Source organism: Petromyzon marinus, chromosome 2 (assembly GCF_048934315.1).
Source record: "Petromyzon marinus isolate PM22_M1 ecotype Great Lakes invasive population chromosome 2, UKy_Petmar_22M1.pri1.0, whole genome shotgun sequence".
Taxonomy (NCBI): Eukaryota; Metazoa; Chordata; class Hyperoartia; order Petromyzontiformes; family Petromyzontidae; genus Petromyzon; species Petromyzon marinus.
In genome coordinates this window covers 13,927,490-13,947,772 of record NC_133668.1, presented here as the reverse complement: position 1 = coordinate 13,947,772, position 20,283 = coordinate 13,927,490, and the positions used below count along the sequence as shown (strand labels likewise).

The window sequence follows — 20,283 nt, the reverse complement described above, 5'->3', positions numbered from 1 at the left end:
GATGTGTCACCGAACACGAGTTTACAGCTGACAGAAGAAGTATGGCTCAAAGTCATTCTATCCTGAGTGCCAGCTCCCACCAGCAGCTTCACCGAGCAAGGGTGTCTGCCACCAGCGAACGAACTGCACGCGCAATTGGGCATCGACAAGAGCACAAGGCAGGAGGGAGCGCGTGCAACGCAGCTCCTCCAGCAGTGGAAGGAGCCTGCTGCTGTCAGCGGACCAGCGGTGAGCGCGAGCGAGCATCTTCAAGGACAAGCAACGTGCCGACGCAGCTCCTCCAGCAGCGGAAAGAGCCGGTATCTGACAGCGTACGAGCAGCTAAACCAACGCCCCGAGCAAGCAAAGCAACGAGGCCGTTGTAAGACACGCCCACCCTCACACCATCACCGCTCCGCAGGGGACAAACACAATTTTTGATACAAGGGATGCCAACCTCGGCGTTTGCTTAACGTAAAAAGATCAACAAAACTCACACATTACCACATACAAGAAGATGATAAGTGCATAAATTACTAGCTGATAACGAATAACATTGCGGCCCATTGAGTTACATGGATAAGGTCATTTAGAAGCATCTTAGTCGTTCGGTTTTTTCTTTTATTTTTAATTGCATAATCTTGCCGATGAATCTATTGACGTATACTTTGCCTTTGGGGTATAATAATTGCTTTTATCGCCTTTCGCATGAATATCGTCGGATGAATTTTTAAGGACTTTTTGTTCCTATTTGCCGTGCATGCTCGTGTTACTCTGAAGTAATCAATTGATCTGTTACCCAATTAACAACGTGACCATTGTGGGTTAAATGTATGGATCAATGAGGTTGATAATTCCAAGCATAATAATTCGCATATTATAGTGTTAAGGTTTTGCTTAACACAGAAGGTTTGAGTGTTTCTTTCCTGAGTTCATGCATAATAATCTTAATTATAAGAACTGTATCCTGCATTGAGATTTTAATTTGGAGACCTGACATAAACACTAATACACAATCAGTAAATGTTAAAGCAAGAATAATTGTATTATACCGATCGATAATACGAACCTAGGCAAGGAAGCCGAGTTTAATCTGGCGTACTTACAGCACACCTGCATAACCTCATATGATTAATTGTGTGATCCCGATTGATGATACGACCCTTGTCAGCGAGGCGGGGCCTAATTATCATAGAGGCTTGCGTTAGCATAATCACACACACTCGCATAAATTAATACGATTATCTCTCGAATTAGCATAATTTATGTGCATAATTACATCAATTAACATAGCTTCGTATAATTACGCATTTTTTATTGATTTCATTTTTATTATTTTCATCAAATTTTCAATACCCTGATATACAACATGCCAAAGCATGGTGCCTCTGTGAATAATTTATAAATCCATACTGGGCCTCAAAAAATAAGACCACAACACCTTCAATGTCTACCCTTGTTTTTTCATGCCAACCCTCAATGTAAATCATCTTGAGTCTAACTTATGTAATATGCAGGATTTTCCAATTTATGTTCACGAAATCTCCTCCCCCAGCCGACTTCACACCATATTCAGAATAAAAATAAAAAGGCAACTCCCACTGTTTATGATGCATAACTCATAATGGCCTGTTTGCATGATTAATGCAATCATTAAAACGTCTATATGTTGCAATGAAGTTCATAAACTATGCTAATAAAATCAGCAAACGCCCTCAAATATCTCTTTTTCAGTAAATCAGCAAATGGATTGCATGCAAAATATACGCGACTCGCCTCATGTGCATATTTTACGAGGCTGTAATCAAGCGGTGCACTTTTGAAGCCTCAATCACTTAAGGGCAAACTTGAAGAACCCAAGCCACAGTTAAAAAGTTTCAGTACCCCATTCTCACCTCCCAAACAGTGACAACCACCCCATCAATCTTTTTGTCTATTACACTACTATTACTAGCCTCGAGCGTATCTCCAGCCACAACGATGAACCACAATACCTTGCTGATCTCGTCAAGGAGCATAAACCATCAGGCGAACTCCAGTCATCCTCGTAGCGGCTTTTGGCTAGCCATCAAACAAAGACGGTCATCGCATCACGCCATTTCAGATGCGCTTCTGCGGCAATCTGGAACGCTCTTCCTTCCGATATTAGGAAGCCACTGGAGCTATGCACTTTTAAATCTAGATTGAAAACTCATTTCTCTAGAATTGCTTTTTGTGTTTATTTTTTTGCCTTTCCCCGCACCTCTGATTAGCACGGTTAGCTACGTATGGTGCAAAAAAGTTCAACATATTTGCATACAACAATAAGTTTATATGGCGAGCACATTTCAAGATTAAGACCTCACAAAGCACTTTACAATACAACCACATGCTGCAGTTACTATAAAACACATCAATTAAAATATTTTTTAAAATTATAAATTATACAGTCATTGCCAAGTTAAGTGTTATGAAAAGCTTTGTAAAACCGATGTTTAACAGGTGTGATTTAAAGCTGGACAATGGGTTGGCAAATCTTACCAAGGAGGCATTTAGGAGTTTCAAATGGTAGGAGCAAAATAATAAAATATTTATTTAAATGTACAGTACTTATGGGCCGTTCATAAATGACGTCACGCGATTTTGGACGATTTTTGAACCCCCCCCCCCCCCTCGTCACACGGCGTCACAAAAAGTCAGACCCCCTCTAAAATATGACGTCACAAAACTCTTCCCCCCCCCAAAAAAAACATTTCCATTTTGAAAATAAAACAAGCTACAAATCGCTTTAAACTATTGTCATTGTAGTGCGTATTTAATGTGACGCTGCACTCTGATGTAGGAGAAAACACATTAAAAGGAGGCGTTGGAAAACTTATTTTTAGCATAAAATTCACTTGAAAATATTCAACGTCTAACTAAAACTGCAGATGTTCAGAATATTATATTGAAATTATCTTATAATTCTAAAATATTAAAAGCAATTATAACTATAAATCATATATTCATTCCACAGAATGAAAAGCCCTGGTAGAATCATTAGAATCAATTTTTTTTATAACAATCATTAAAAAAAATGTTAAAAATGTATGCTTCTCCATTCTCTCATGGAGAAGCAAAATGCTCCTTCATGGAATAAATAAAAGGTGACCTAAGTAAAAAGGTGACCTAAGTAATCATGAAAATTAATCAATATTAGTGTTATAACAATTTGATATTTATTGAAAGTTGCGCATTTTGATGTGACGTCACATTTCTCACACCCCCCCCCCCCTCGTCACACATCGCCACGAATGTCTGACCCCCCCCCTCCCCTAGGTGCGTGACGTCATTTATGGACGGCCCCTTAATATAAACAAAACTATTTTATATTTAACCAGGTAAGGCCCACTGAGCTATATAGCTCTTTTTCAAAAGCAACCTGGCCACAAATGATAGCCCAATGAAGTGGCTCATCACGTAGAAATGTATAGCCGACAAATACCTGCATATAACCCGCGGGGTATACCACTTTTTACAAACAAAACAAGACCCTGCGGGGTATATGGAGGTGCGGGCTATCCCACAAATATTTTTCACGTGTGACATGTCATAACTCGTTCAATGGTTTCATGGTAGGACTATCCACTATGCAACACTTACCTTTGACTAAAGCACTGCTGAATAAACCACTCACACTAAAATTGCACGTTATCACGTGGGGGGTGGGGCAGCTGGGGGGGAGAGAGAGGTGGGGGGTTGGGGGATGAGGAAGAGCAAGGTCTGCGGCGGTGACGGGATGCTGCTATTATCTGCGCAGGGCACAATCTACCAGCGCTAAAACTGTACATCTACCAGTTATGTGTTACTAATTGGATATTTACTTTTGTTACTTATTTACTGTTTTAAGTTCACTCGTTTCCAGTTAGTTTGTTTTCTTTCTGCACGTTATGTTTGTAATGTTAACAATTGATAGTGGAATGTATTACAAATGTAAACTTCGTATTAGTATGATGGAATGAAGTTGCGGTAACGACGTTAAATATATGAATGCAGGCGGGGTATATGGAGGTGCGGGCTATCTAAATTTGTTTTTACACAAAACGCTATTTTTGCGGGGTATATGCGTCTGCGGGTTATATATGCGTATGCGGGCTATATGCTGGAAATAACGGTACTCCAAATGTACGTTTCTAAATGTGGAGGGAAACACCAAACCTGAAACATACAGTATATGTCTGCATGGTATAACTTTATGTGATTCGGAGACAAGGGTTTCCAGGAGGCACCTTCTTTATTTAACAAGTCCACACTTCACAGGTTTGTCCTCGCACTCCTCAGTCGCCTAGCCTAGCCTCAACACAACCCTAACCGTGTAACATGGATGGCGCTGACCGAGACAGCCAACAACTATCTGGCCGCGCAATATCTAGCGAAGGCGGCAGCGTCGAAGGCAGCAAGACGACAGCAATGACGAGACGAGTCCACTCCCAGAACTGGCAGCCCTGAGCTCCCGCTCTCAGCTCTTTTTATGCTACCAGCATGGCCTGGCTCCGCCCTGGCCGTGCCTCCCTTCTCGAACCCGCTAGCAGGTTCCAGGGGCATCCAGATGGGGTCCTCCGTGACCTTTACCCCAGTTCCTGTACTCTGCCAACACCTCATACACGCCCTCACCGGCGTGTGTACTCTCCGTGCACCACAGTTGCCACTGCTATCCACCAGCCGGCACTATTACTCTTCACATGCATCTGTGTAAGGCGGTGCAGGCATGAGGAAGCGGAAATTCCGAACAGATTTTCCTATTCTTGGTTCTTTCGGTAAAGGCACGTAGAAGGGAAACAATAAAAAAATAAATATATAAAACAATAAAATTATCACGACGTTTCGACTGCAACACAAGCAATTATCAGGTGTGAAAACCACAGCAAGAAAATTTAAAAAGTGGCATTTTTTTTACGTTAACACCACGGAGAGCGATTTGGCAGTTATTCAGATGGACGAGTCCATCTATGTTCGGAAAAGAGGAGGGGGGAGACGAAAATAATGGATGCCGTCTGAAAGCCACCTTAAGCGTGATCAATCAATTAAGACCCGAAATGGTTTATCAAATCCTTGCAATTATTGCTAAGCCAGAATCCATCTTCTCGGTTGAAATTGTCTCTGTGTTTGTATATGTGGATAGCCTCATGAACGGATCTCTCATGGTAGCCAGATGGCTTGCAAATAACTACTGTCTTGGAGAAGTCAATGTCATGTGAGCCTACTGAATTATAACAGTGATCTGCCACGGCCGAGGTGTTGGTCCTACCGTGTTTTAGGTCTGCTTTGTGTTCACGAATGCGGTCCGAGACATGTCGTTTCGTTTCTCCAATGTAACTACCACCACAGAGACAACTTAGTTTGTAGACGCCAGGGTACTGTATGTCCAGAATCACATATTTTACAGACGGAATCAGATCATGGATTTTATGTAATGTGTTGAATCGGACCTGGATCTTGTGTTTATTCAAGAATTTGGAAATATTTTTTTGTGATCCCCACAATGTAGGGTAAAGTGATGGTTTTGAAAGGCTCCTCAAGAGGGTCCTTCTTCATGGTTTGAGTGATAGCTTTGCGGATTGTGTAGTCGGAGTAACCATTAGCCTTAAGAGCTTGGTGTACATGCTTGAGTTCACTGGCTATGTGTTCCTGGTCGGATATGCATTGGGCTCTATGGTGCAGAGTCTTAATGAGGGAATTCTTCTGGGATAGATGGTGGTGGGAATCCGGTTTCAGGTAAGCATCCGTATGGGTAGCTTTCCTGTAGACAGAGTGGCTCATTGAACCATCAGGTCTCTTTTTATTAGGACATCCACAAAAGGTAGCGTGCCATCTTATTCGACTTCCATAGTAAATCTGATGGCTGGGTGTATGGAATTGATGTGGTCCACAGTAGGCTCACATGACATTGACTTCTCCAAGACAGAGGTTCTTTGCAAGCCATCTGGCTACCATGAGAGATTCGTTCATGAGGCTATCCACATATATAAACACAGAAACAATTTCAACCGAGAAGATGGATTCTGGCTTAGCAATCATTGGAAGGATTTGATAAACAATTTTGGGTCTTAATTGATTGTTCACGCTTACGGTGGCTTTCAGACCGCATCCATTATTTTCGCCTCCCCCCTCCTCTTTTCCGAACATAGATGGACTTGTCCGTCTAAATAACTGCCAAATCGCTCTCCGTGGTGCTAACGTAAAAAAAACGCCACTTTTTTCAAATTTTCTTGCTGTGGTTTTCACACCTGATGATGATTGCTTGTGTTGCAGTCGAAACGTCGTGATAATTTTATTGTTTTATTATTTTATTGTTTCCCTTCTACGTGGCTTTACCGAAAGAACCAAGAATATGAATCCCTGCAGTCACGAAAGCTTTAAATCAAAAATGTTAAACATTCGTTATCGCCAGCCATAGTCAGTCCATTGCTGGATGAAGGCTTTCCAAAGTTACCGCCATCTCTCACAATCTTGTGATATAGCAATCCACCGAGCATATGCTGTTGCTCCATCTCCTCAGTTCACATCCCTTCGGATGCATTCCATTCCTTTGCTACTGCTATGCCATTATTCTTCATAATTGGGTTTACTATTATTCTTATACTTGTATTGATGGTGAGCTAGTATACCAGGGTTTACAGCTTTTAATGTTGTTGTCCTTCCTCTGCACCTCCGATTAGCGCGGTTGGCTACATATGGTTAGAAAGAAGTTCAACATACATACATAACCTGCTGCCTTTTACAGTGTGAGTGCTTGCATTCCCGTGCATCTTCATATATCCAAGCTGTATAATTAATTGTTAATTAAAACAATGCACAATGTCCTACCTAATGAATCGACCAGGACATCAAAAACATTGAATACTATACAAAAAAATTATACAGCATGGTAATGCAGGCAGGAGGAAGCAATGCATTACTATTGTTCAAGACTGACCACTGAATGACAATTGAATTAGAAGACTCATAGAAATGGGTGACATGTTACTGGCCTTGCCATGTCCATTAAATTATCATTAAATGCTCAGACCACATGTCATTATCATCATAATCAGCCGTGATCACCCCAATTCGTTGCCATCTCTGAAATTGTCCCGTGATGTTAATGTTTTCACGTAAATAACATACTTCAATCATGGAATGATGCCTCAATCACTCTCCTATTCAAAACGGGCTACAAACCAGACCACTTATAAAGCTTCAAAATCCAAGGTATGATAAAAATTATGTTCGCAAAATACAGAGGCGTTGTTTCTCCGTGTGCCTTTGTGTGTCTCTCTCTGTGTGTCTCTGTCATCTCTCTCTGCTTATGTGTCTGTCTATGTGTCTCCGTGTATGTGTTTTGTCTCTCTCAAATTTAGCAATCTTTGGAAGAACATAATTAACCAAGGAGGGTGTTGACTGTTAGGTTAGCCGACTTTCTGTGTTGTAATGCATTATATTTCTAAGTTTACTAGGTTTGTTTTCTCTTTCATTTGTACCTGACGATGATTGCTTGTGTTGCAATCGAAACGTCGTATGCTAATATTTAATTTATATTTTCCTTCTACGTGACTTTACCGAAAGAACCAAAGAGTAAGAACTGCAAAGGAAAATACTAATTTTCCAAAAATACTTTCAGTATGATGCATTAGTTTTATAGTATCATAATGTATTTGCATTAACATATCTCTACCATGCCAATTGGATTACTGTTGTACGTGGTCCGCACAACTCCTAATGTCTGTGAAGTGTGGCTGATTATTATTAGCCATGTGTGGAACATTAGGAATGGTCCACTCTTTTAATTATTTCCTCGTGCAGCAAGGGAGTAAAGTGTGGTTTTGTGAAAGTCCGTATGTGCTGTGCAGTACATCAATGCACGTAAATACACCAGCATGCAATAACCGAGTTGGGCCTGTGGGTGGCTGGCAGGGTTATTGATTAACCGGACTTGTACACAAGCCACGTGATTAATGGCGACTCGGTTGACGATTGCTGTGTGTGACACCACGTGCTGTTGCATTTTACAGGTAAAGGGCCCAAAGGTTGTTTTTGATCGTTATAGAAATGTTCTAGACTTGTTCTAGACTTCAAGCTTGGCTTTGAATGGTTAGTTTGTGATTTATTCAAGAGAAGGGGTTTTAGCACTGTGCACTGTAAAGGATGACGTACTGTAATTGTAATTCTCTAACCCTAATACTGTTTATTCTATAACCATGCCTGTTCTGCCCCATGGCAGGTATGGGGATGTTGATTACACAGAAACTTCCTGATATGGTGTTGAGTTTGGTCACATGACCAGGAAGTTACGATTTAAGATTATCATTGTGGGACTTTAAGAAGCATTGTCTGTAAGTTCGTTTATGTCCTTCTAATGCTGGGAATGCTGTTATAATGTTAGTATTGCCGTTATAATGCTGTAAATGCCTCTATAATGCTGTTAAATTGTTACAATAAATATGAGGCCTAGTTAACAATAAAGCCTGCCATTTTCATTATTGTGAATGTTACTTGTAATTGGATAAGTCGAGCCAGACTTGTACCCATGTAACTTTAATGCGATCTTCTTTGGTTCTTTCGGTAAAGTCACGCAGAATGAGAATAAAATAATAAATTGATAAAATAAAATAACACAATAATATTCTCACGACGTTTCGGCCACAACACAAGCGGCCTTCATCAGGTGAAGGGACGAGACTGTCTGGTAGGACAGCGCTGGAGTGAAAAAAGCCACGTTCAGATCACGACCTTTAAGCTGTGTGAGAGGAAACAAAGCGCCTTGACAAAGGAATTAGCATATAATTTAGCATTGAAATGGCTGAGTGATTAGCTTGTGACTGGTCACAGAAATAGCTATGTTAAAAGTTAAAGCATACACATCCGCAGAGGTACCCCTTGACAAAGGAATTAGCATAGAATTTAGCATTGAAATAGCTAAGTTAAAGCATACACATCCGCAGAGGCACCCCTTGACAAAGGAATTAGCATAGAATTTAGCATTGAAATAGCTGAGTGATTAGCTGGTAACTGGTCACAGATATAGCTACGTTGAAGTCAGAGCATACACATTCACCGAGGCACTTAGTACAAATCAAACAGGAGAATTTAGCATTGAAATAACTAGGCGAATTTAGAATTGAAATAACTGAGTGATTAGCTAGTGACTGGTCACAGAAATGACTATGTTGAAGTCAAGGCCTACACATCTGAGCTATTCACAATACTATATAGTGAACCAATAAAAAACTAAAATATAAATTACCTTAATGTTATCAATAAACTATATTCTCCAATCAGCTAAGCTACCAACAATAAGTCGTTATATATCACAATGCTATATGGCGAAAAAATGGGTGGATTCTTACCCTCAACTTTAGCACCACGGATAGCTACGGGCCCCGTTCAGACGGACGAGTTCATCCATGGTCGGAACAGAGTAGGGGGAGAGAGACAGCTGCGAGGCGCTATTATACTCCATGTTGTAAACCATACCATTAACCGTGGTGTGAGAGGTATTAAGAGTCAATGATGGCGAAAGAGCTGCGGTCTGAAGGTCATCGTAAAATACAATTAATTAAGAACAGAAATGGTTTAAAACATCTTTCCAATGGTTACTAAGCCAGAATCTATCTTCTCGGTTGAAATTGTCTCTGTGCTTGTATATGTGAATGGCCTCATGAACGAATCTCTCATGGTAGCCGGTTGGTTTGCAAAGAACCTCCGTCTTGGAGAAGTCAATGTCATGTGAGCCCACTGAATTATAACAGTGATCTGCCACGGCAGAGGAGTTCGTCCTACCGTGTTTCAAGTCTGCTTTATGTTCGCGGATGCGGTCCGAGATATGTCGTTTGGTTTCTCCAATGTAGCTACTACCACAGTGGCACTTTAGTTTGTAAACGCCCGGGTACTGTATGTCTGGAACAGCATCTTTTACAGATGGAACTAAATCACGGATTTTATGTACTGTGTTTAATCGGACCTGGATCTTGTGTTTATTCAGGATTTTGGAGATCTTCTTAGTGACCCCTGCAATGTAGGGTAAGGTGATGGTTTTGAGTGGCTCCACAAGAGGATCCTTCTTCATGACTGGAGTGATGGCTTTGCGGATTGTGTAGTCGGAGTAACCATTAGCCCTGAGAGCCTGGTGTACGTGCTTGAGTTCACTGGTAATGTGTTCCTGGTCGGAAATGCATTGGGCTCTATGGTATAGAGTCTTGATGAGGGAGTTCTTCTGGGATGGATGGTGGTGCGAATCCGGTTTCAAGTAAGCATCTGTATGGGTAGCTTTCCTGTAGACAGAGTGGCTCATTGAACCATCATGTCTCCTTTTAATTAAGACATCAAAAAAGGGTAGTTTGCCATCTTTTTCGACCTCCATGGTAAATCTGATGGCTGGGTGTATGGAATTGATGTGGTCGCGGAATTGGTCTAGAGCAGGCTGGCCATGTGGCCAGATGACAAAGGTGTCATCAACGTACCTCTTCCATAAGGTCGGGCGTAGAGTGGCAGTCTGGATGGCGTCAGTTTCAAATTTTTCCATGAATACGTTGGCTACAACCGGAGATAGGGGGGAGCCCATTGGGGTGCCCTCAGTTTGTTTGTAGAAAGTTCCATTCCAGGTGAAGTATGTGTTGGTTAAGCAATGTCCTTGATGAACCAGGTCTTCAATGATAGCGATGGTGTCAGGTACCGGGACTTTGGTGAACAAGGACACCACATCAAAACTGACAAGCAGGTCGTCTGGGGACAGGGAAATGCCTTTGATTGTCGATACCAGGTGAGTAGAATTTAGTACCGCAGAGGTGGTTTTTCCAGTGAAAGGTCGCAGTATATCAGCAAGAAAACGTGCCAGTTTGTATGTGGGGGAGTTGATAGTAGAGACGATGGGACGAAGGGGTGTATCTTTGGAAGGCCATATAATCTTGGTGGTCTGGCAGCAGAGGATTTCAACGAGAACTGTTTGATCTCATCAATTAATGCTGTTGAATCAGAGATGATTTTGTTCGTTTTGGTGACCAGGCTGTTGGTGGGATCTCGTTTTATTTTTGTATAGCTGCCATCGTTGAGTAGTTCTTGAATTTTGTTGTTATATTCTGTTTTGTCCATGATGACAGTGGCATTGCCCTTGTCGGCTGAGAGGACGACAATATCATCCCTCTTTTTTTAATTGAGATAATTAAAAATGTTCGTCTTTGCTGATGTTGCTGGGTGGCAACTTAGCGTTTTTGAGGGTTGCAGTGATTTCAGATCTTGCTACGTCTGCAGAGATGTGACTCAAGCCCTTGAGTGCAACGACAAAGGTGTCATCAACGTACTTCTTCCATAAGGTCGGGCGTAGAGTGGCAGTCTGGATTAGTAACCATTGGAAAGATGTTTTAAACCATTTATGTTCTTAATTAATTGTATTTTACGATGACCTTCAGACCGCAGCTCTTTCGCCAGCATTGACTCTTAATACCTCTCACACCACGGTTAATGGTATGGTTTACAACATGGAGTATAATAGCGCCTCGCAGCTGTCTCTCTCCCCCTCCTCTGTTCCGACCATGGATGAACTCGTCCGTCTGAATGGGGCCCGTAGCTCTCCGTGGTGCTAAAGTTGAGGGTAAGAATCCACCCATTTTTTCGCCATATAGCATTGTGATATATAACGACTTATTGTTGGTAGCTTAACTGATTGGAGAATATAGAGTTTATTGATAACATTAAGGTATATTCTTAGTTTTTTCGGTAAAGTCACGTTGAAGAGAAACAACAAAATAACAAAATATATATAAAACAATAAAAAATTCTCACGACGTTTCGACCATAACTCAAACGGTCATCATCAGGTGTGTCGGTTTGCATAAATTTATTTTGAAAACGGCATATTTATTTATATATAATAAATATGCCGTTTTCAAAATAAATTTATGCAAACCGACACACCTGATGATGACCGTTTGAGTTATGGTCGAAACGTCGTGAGAATTTTTTATTGTTTTATATATATTTTGTTATTTTGTTGTTTCTCTTCAACGTGACTTTACCGAAAAAACTAAGAATATGAATTACTGCAGTCACGAAAGCTTTAAATCAAAATTTAACATTAAGGTAATTTATATTTTAGTTTTTTTATTGGTTCACTATATAGTACTGTGAATAGCTCAGATGTGTAGGCCTTGACTTCAACATAGTCATTTCTGTGACCAGTCACTAGCTAATCACTCAGTTATTTCAATGCTAAATTCGCCTAGTTATTTCAATGCTAAATTCTCCTGTTTGATTTGTACTAAGTGCCTCGGTGAATGTGTATTCTCTGACTTCAACGTAGCTATTTCTGTGACCAGTTACAAGCTAATCACTCAGCTATTTCAATGCTAAATTCTATGCTAATTCCTTTGTCAAGGGGTGCCTCTGCGGATGTGTATGCTTTAACTTAGCTATTTCAATGCTAAATTCTATGCTAATTCCTTTGTCAAGGGGTGCCTCTGCGGATGTGTATGCTTTAACTTTTAACATAGCTATTTCTGTGACCAGTCACAAGCTAATCACTCAGCCATTTCAATGCTAAATTATATGCTAATTCCTTTGTCAAGGAGCTTTGTTTCCTCTCACACAGCTTAAAGGTCGTGATCTGAACGTGGCTCTTTCACTCCAGGGCTGTCCTACCAGACAGTCTCGTCCCTTCACCTGATGAACGCCGCTTGTGTTGTGGCCGAAACGTCGTGAGAATATTATTGTGTTATTTTATTTTATCAATTTATTATTTTATTCTCATTCTACGTGACTTTACCGAAAGAACCAAAGAAGATGAATCATTGCAGTCACGAAAGCTTTAAATCGAAATTTTATGCGATCTTCAGAGCAAGGATGAATAAGTAACTCATCCACAGGTCAGTGTTATGTGCAGCACTGTACATTTAGGCTGCAGTATGGTGATTACACGATGTGACCTTTTTAACACAGTAGCTTATTCTCTTGTGTAGCTATTCAGTGCTAATGTAGGTGCCTGGTCCATCCAGGACCTATTGTTGAGTTTAATGTTATCTAAGACAATGTTATGATGCTCCTTGCGTTCATTAATTGTATCAATATTGCAAATATTAACAGATGCTGTATTTTGTGCTGTTTATCCATCAGTTTTACCTCGTTCAATGCATTAAATACGTTGGAGTTGGATGTTCACCCTGGCTCTGAAAATGTATTGAATGCGAGGTTAATTACTCGGATAGTGATGCAATGCAAGCCACAGCAAGGCTGAGACAATGCCCATGCACCCAGAGTATGACTACTTGCAATGCTATTGAGAATAGAACACATGTACAATGGTGACAAGTACAGTACGTATACTGTAAACATACAGTACAGATAATGGGTGTAAGATACCGATATAAGTGCATGGTATAGATAGACATACAGCTTAGGATTAAAGTAATATTCGAATAGTAAAGTGCAACGGTTATTGTCAAAGACAAAGATCGTTTATCAGTAGTAGAATTGGGTTTAAGAGAAACTGCTATTGATGAACCGGACTTGTACACCAGTCACGTGGTTAATGGTGACTCGGTTGAGGATTGCTGTGACACACGTGGTGTTGCATTTTACAGATTGACCACAATAAATGTGTTTGCCCTCGATTTGGAGCACCTGCCCACCTCCCTCATTTCGAGTGTGCAAAACATGGACTGGACTTCAAATTGACTGATCTTTCTCAGAGAACGGAGATAAAAATTCTGGATAACTGATGACAATGGTGATGAGGCTGACAAGTTTCTATTAACACCACTCCTGTTATCGTGGACAATGACAGGTGAGGATGATAATCGATGTCATGTGTTAGTCAAACATGTTTATATCATAAACGTTTTTAAATGACTATACATTCAATTGCATTCAATGTCCTGTAGTTCGAAACAAGTCTGTTCTTTTAACCATTACAAAATGTACCTGAACTCACTGACCTGCCACCTGGTTTAAATAAGAGCAATCAATCCATTAAGTAATCAAGCAATAAATCAGTGTAGCTACTTCCAGACGGTCTTTAAAGAGAACAAATCGTGCTGCGGTGGGGAGGACAAGGCGGTGACATGGGACATTTGCTGTTATGTTGCAGAGGTGTGCGGTTTGAACCCTGTGTTTGTCATGGTTAATACTGTGGGTGTTAACCATGAACACGTGTTATTTGCTTGACAGTGACATTAAATGCCCGTGGTATTGTTTGCAATAAGAGGAAGCCATTTGTGCTGACATCGCAGTCCAAAATGTGAAAATTACTCACAAACTGCTTAATTGGTTTAAATCCACAGAGCAACATCACCCCCCCCCCCCTCCCCAACTGGTAGGATATACTCAATGGCGGAGCCAGGATTTTCAGGGAGGGGGGGCAACCCCTCCAGCAATGAAAAATGATAGGAGTTGTTAGTAAGGACTTGTCCCTTGCTTTTTATTCGACGCGTGTGCGGCGATGGCGCAGCCATCGATTGAGGGTCGAATTCGAACTGCGTTTTGTGATCAGCATCGCGCTCGCTGAAGGCGAATGCCTTCAGGGAAGTCGTGGACTGTATACGCAACTGCGCACAATTCTGTGAGTCACTTATAACTGCTTTTCCGTTACTTATTGCCAATTATGGACTCAGACTATTGTCCTGTCATCTCATAGAGTCCCTGGCACATAATAATGTGCGACACAGTGGCAGTGGGGATCGCAAAATGCCAATTTATTACTAATAAACCCCAATGATCCGATCGAAATTATGGATTTCGATCGGATCATTTGGGGGGCACGTGCCACCCCCCCCCCCCCACAGCACCTTCGTAAGAGCATTGCACGCATACCAAATGAAAGAAAATGAAGCAATTAATGAAATTGATTACTCACACGAGATCAACGTGCTCTCCCAGGCGAGACAGGCATGACAGGTCGCGCGCGTGAGCCCCGAGCCGCACGTCCCACGCCTGCCCCTCGTCGGGCTCCCCACCGGCCTCCTCGGGCCCCCACGACACCGAGCTCCTCCGCGGCCGCTTCCTCGACGCTTGCAAAGCCCACCGCACCTGTGGCACGGAGCGCCGTGCTATCCTGGACTCGGACACTGGAAGGCACTCGCTCCAGGCTCCCACCCTCAGCCGGTACCTGGACGGGAGGCACGTGGAGACCACAATTTACACGTGTGTAGAATGCGCACAGGCTGCATGTGCGCGCGTCCATGTATTATGATGTGCACACTATGTGGTTTGTACATGCACACTAACACTTGTATACATACATACACACATGTATATCGGCACATATATGTGCGCAATTTAAATCATTCACCGGTAACATGTACACAGAATACGAGTTGTTCATGAATACATATACATATTACTAAAATGTGAATATTGCATGGAATTTTTCACTTACGGAATTTAATTTGCTCACTCTTGGCTGGTATGCGGATATTATTACATCAATACAATGTGTGTTAAGAAACAGATCATTTTTTTACATACATTTCTTGCTGTCTTCTAGACTAACGAATATTTCCTTACTCCATAAATGCTTATTTTAATGACCAACACCCTGTGGTTGTTTTACTTTTCCAGATAGGCTTTGTGTACACCTCTTAAGCACACAGACTATACATATTTATGGTAACTGATGAGCAGCGTCTTAATATGCAATTGCGTTTAGACATTATAACTAAAATGTATGGTACGTTGTACTGTAATGTATATATGACCTAGTGAATACAAATGCACAGCTCTCCAAGAGTTAAAAAGCATACATATCTTTGGCATACAGGCTATCGGATGAGCTGGAATGCAAGGGTTTTCCTGCTGATTTGGAAATTCATCAAAGACTGCCACGTGCCATTTTTTTTAGAATGTAATTGTTTATCCCCACAAACATTTGCTGAATTATCACAATTTGATCCATAATAGAGGTATTTTGGGTAAGATCGCATAAATATATAAATGTCGTTAAATCGACACATTTGAGTTCATGATGTAATTTCAGAATCAACTCTTTTTATTTAGAAAATTGTATTGCTGTACCTGATTCGTATTCTTATATTTCTATCTTATTTTTTGAGTTTTGTCTGCTCAATTATCCGAGATAAAACATGAACATAGACACCTAAAATGCGATTTTAATTAAGAATCTATTTTAATTAAATATTATGCATTTTACATGCCTATTATTTTGATACCTGTTAGCATCCTAAATATGACAGTTTGGCTCTTAAATGATCAAGTAATCCAATGAAACCTAAGGATGACAAATATGCCATTGCTTAAATTATTATTGGATGCACTTACAGGTCCTTGGCATATGCATGTAATTTAATCGGTATAAGAGGTAGCCATTTGTAATTTAGGGAGGTATGCAAAGCAGGCAATGACTTTCAATTAAAACTGAGATTGCAGTTTGGCACTCGGCCCTAGCCTTATCGAGACATAAATAAGCATTGAGATGTATATTATTTCCACGTGGTAGAAACTAAGAATTGTACATTTTTGCTACATTTATTTATAGGAAATTGTAACTGTCTTGACATATTCATGTAATAATTTACCTAAATAAATCTTGCTATTTAAATAGATGCCAAGAGTGCAATACCATTATTTCATGAGATATTCACCTGGGCATCTAATGAAGGAAACACATTTACCACAGACATGCATAAGAAACACACCACAGCATTGACACTCAAAACACATCAAATCAAGAAAAGCCAGTCAAAGCAAGACGAAAGTGGCCTTTTTATACAAGGATGTGTATGACATACGCGCGCACACACACACCAACAACAAGAAGAAAAATAACCACATTAAAGCGTGCGCACAACAAATGTTTGTGTGTATACATAATAAGCTCATACTGGCTGGTGGAAAAAGCGTCCCCCGGTGCCGAAGTAGGGCATGGGGCCGGCACGGTGCATGCCTGTGATTCCGACAGCTCCACACACGCGGCACCTCCATGCGACGGCGGAAACAACACGCGACGGACACGCAAGCGTGTCCCGCCGGGGCCACACGCCGACCCTGCGCCGCCGCCGCAGGCCCCCCATTTCGACCAGCCGCTCACGATGCACGAATTCTGCAGTGCGCCGCCGGCACCTTCGCCGCCGCCAGCACCGCCGGAATTTCCGCTGTGCCGTGTATCACACGCACCGCCCGGGGGGCCGCCGTCCTGGGCGCCTGGGCTCATTCCCGGTGCTGGGCCGCAGCCAGCGGGCTCGGCGGCAGGGTCACACTCGCCGGCGGAAAAGGCCGGCAGCTCTTGCTGCTGCTGCAAGGGGCGACATTCGCCTGGCTCGCCCGTGCTGCCAGTCGTGTCCGTGTCCCAGGGCAGGGACGTGTCGTGCCAAGGTTGCCCTGTGCACGTGCGAACGCAGCTGCGTCTGTGGGGGGGCCGTGTAGATGGGTCGCACGTTGCGGTGTTGAGAGCGGTGGTGGTGGTGGCAGCAGTAGAAGGGGATACGATGGCGCGGCCCGTGGGATGTGCGCACCACACGGCACGACCCTGCACCCCGTGCGCCCTGCACTGTCTTGCCACGCACTGCCCCCATGGGCCTGTGAGCCACACAACAACAAGACGATGATGCAAACTCTTTCATTTAACCGGATGCACAGACTAGGGGCATACATGTTGTTATCGAGCACTTGTTATTTTATCATAAATCATAAAGTGGTATTGTGCCCCACATAATGCATGCATGGTTCACCTTTGGCTACCAATTTAATGACCTCCATGTTCATGGCCATATACCAGGTACCAATGTTTAGGCTGCGTCAACCTCAGGGAAACCTAGGCTTGGTTCACTCTTCAATTCACGCTAATGTCGTTCTATGTGGCGAGGAATTAAACTTGCATTGTCAGGATTCTAGTACAGTACACGAGTGAGCATCATAGACAATCACATTTAAGATCTTAGTTATTGCTGCCTAGTTCAAGTTAAACATTTTAAATCATGATCACATATCATGGCCAAATCCAAGTGTTGTCTGCAGTGTATTGTAACATTAACATCCTCCATGAAAAGCGGAGGCTCTCTGATAAGTAACCATATTCTTGTAATTATAAAAGCCACTGGAGGTGTTAACTCATTGCATGTGGTTTACGACATGGCATGGATAACTGAGAACATAGCATCATGACAAACCAGATGTTGATGTCTTGATAGTGCATAAATTTAGATGTGCACGAGGCAGTAATTTGGTTATTAGTTAAAACATGGTACTGTATCCCCCAATTATCATTACACGTTTTTAATTATAGTGATTTCAATCATGTTGTATGCAGCACCAGAAACACACACGTGGCCCTCTTGATAAGACCTTGCACCTGAGACAGGAGCACCAATCACTAGAAACTAACACACCTGCACATGTGCACAACAGGTGAACTTGTAAATTCAGTAGCGCTACAGTTGCTCGCTGATGAGATCTGAGATGTTTGATCTGGAATTCTAATTAAAATAATTTCTGATGGTTTTTAAAAGCAGCCACGTAAAGAAAATGAGCGAAAATTTCCAGCCTCAACGTGATGAATTAAAAAACACACACATGTGCATGATCAAAGCACGTATGATTATTTTTGCACCACTTTCATCTCAAAACCATTTTATCTAAAGTTCGCCTGTTTGCTGAGCATCTATGCTGTGTAGTAGAGCTTTACCCTACAGTACTTGTAATTGTTTCGACAATAAACATTTTTGAGAAGAAAGTAGTTCTGGAGAAACAAAAAATTATGTGCAAATCTGACCTATCTTCCATTAGGCTACTTACAAAATATTACTCCAATTAGGAGAGCCGGAGCTCCAAAACAGAAGCTGCTTTAACAAACTCAAAATCACGTATGCCATCTGTTCTACGATCTATATATCACCCACGCCAATTGTGCTCAATTACAAGACACATTTTTTAAGTGATACCACTGTTATACTAGGTTCATATTAACCATTCTAAATATATAAAAAAAATGCAAGAGGAGACAGCTTTATCTCCCCAAATAAACCACTGGATATCAAATTCTGTTCAAAGATATTATTTTGTTAATTGTCATGTAATTAATTACCACTCCTAAATATGGGTTTTCACCAAATTCATGGTACATACAAAACACTAATTAATGGTATTAACTAAACGTCTTACAGCAGGACCCTCTTGAAAAAAATGTTTTGGGACCCAGTGAAGAATTTTGGGATAAATAACAATTGGCAATAACGCTAACTACCATCGCTTTCCCTCACCCATACATCAGCAACAACTGCCACTTTCAATCCAACACACTTAAAGTTGAATCTTTTCTGATTAAGTCATTGCTTCCTTTTACTGAAACCAAACCTTTACATTTGTCCTTTTTATCTTAAGCATCACATAAGAGTGCCCACTTGATATTCACAATGAAATATAATGTCTGCTCCTGCCAAATATTTGTCTTGCCGTCTATTACAGCAGCCAAATCGAGTTATTGCTTTCATGCACGCATACCTGCTGAGCAGTCACATCTGTTGTCGGGTGGCATTTCAAATTATAGCGTGCTGCCATTCAAAAGAGAAAATACACAACACTTCTAAGAATACGTAAGCACATTGCGCCTGTCAGGGCATGAAATCATTTAATTAATTATCATTTTCACGAGTTGCGAAGTGATAGTTGCTGAGATAACAAGTTTCTCTGTGGAGCGGTGACAGCAGCGTGGTCACGGTGTGCTGGTGGGGGCGGTGGCGGTTCATGGCATAGCTGGGGCATGGGTTGGGGCTTGGGCTGGGGATGTGGCGTCGCTCGCATTCAAGGTTACAGCGGGCAACGTGTGGAGTCCGTAACATCCATCACTGCTGGCTTATAGCCCCACCACAGCAAGGGGACACTCTACGGCATTGGCAAAGTCTCACGAGGTGGTGGGGAGCAGTGGTGAGGGTTCGGAATTAGCAAGGAGGGGAAGGCAGCCGGTGTGTATCATCGCATGCTATTCCCAAGTGCGGTGCAACGCTATGCAAACGCTACTGATCGATGAGCGGGATGATCAATGTTGCACTAGAGCCCCACTCTCTCGCTCAGTCAACCACCTGTAAACCGCCACCTTCGCACTGCCAGCACAATGTCCTCCCAATGCCACCCTCCCCGTGCTCTAATCCACAAGTCAAGAGCTCTTCTCAAACTTAGTTCACGTTAAGTCAAAGTGTAACTGTAAACACTGCTCGCTATAACAGATGAACAGAGGACTTGTGGGCTTATGGGAATCTCTTAAATCCCATGCCAGTGAGCTTGTTTGGCAGGTGACTGACGACCGTATAGCAGGTGAGGGGCTGTGGGAAAACAGGACAAATAGCCCCCCACTCAACCTTTCTCCCATCC

At 42.0% G+C, this 20,283-nt stretch overlaps 1 protein-coding gene across 5 annotated transcripts in view; it reads right to left on the bottom strand.

Moving 5' to 3' along the window:
• Positions 1 to 20,283, bottom strand: part of LOC116946909 (thrombospondin type-1 domain-containing protein 7A-like) — a 444,047-nt gene that overhangs the window by 204,345 nt on the left and 219,419 nt on the right. For all 5 annotated transcript variants that reach the window (XM_076070187.1, XM_032962175.2, XM_032962192.2 and 2 more), the window contains 2 exons: positions 16,803 to 17,496; positions 14,819 to 15,070 (listed from right to left, as the gene is read on the bottom strand). In XM_076070187.1, the coding sequence (XP_075926302.1) occupies positions 14,819 to 15,070; positions 16,803 to 17,496 (946 nt within the window). The remainder of the gene's footprint in view (positions 1 to 14,818; positions 15,071 to 16,802; positions 17,497 to 20,283) is intronic.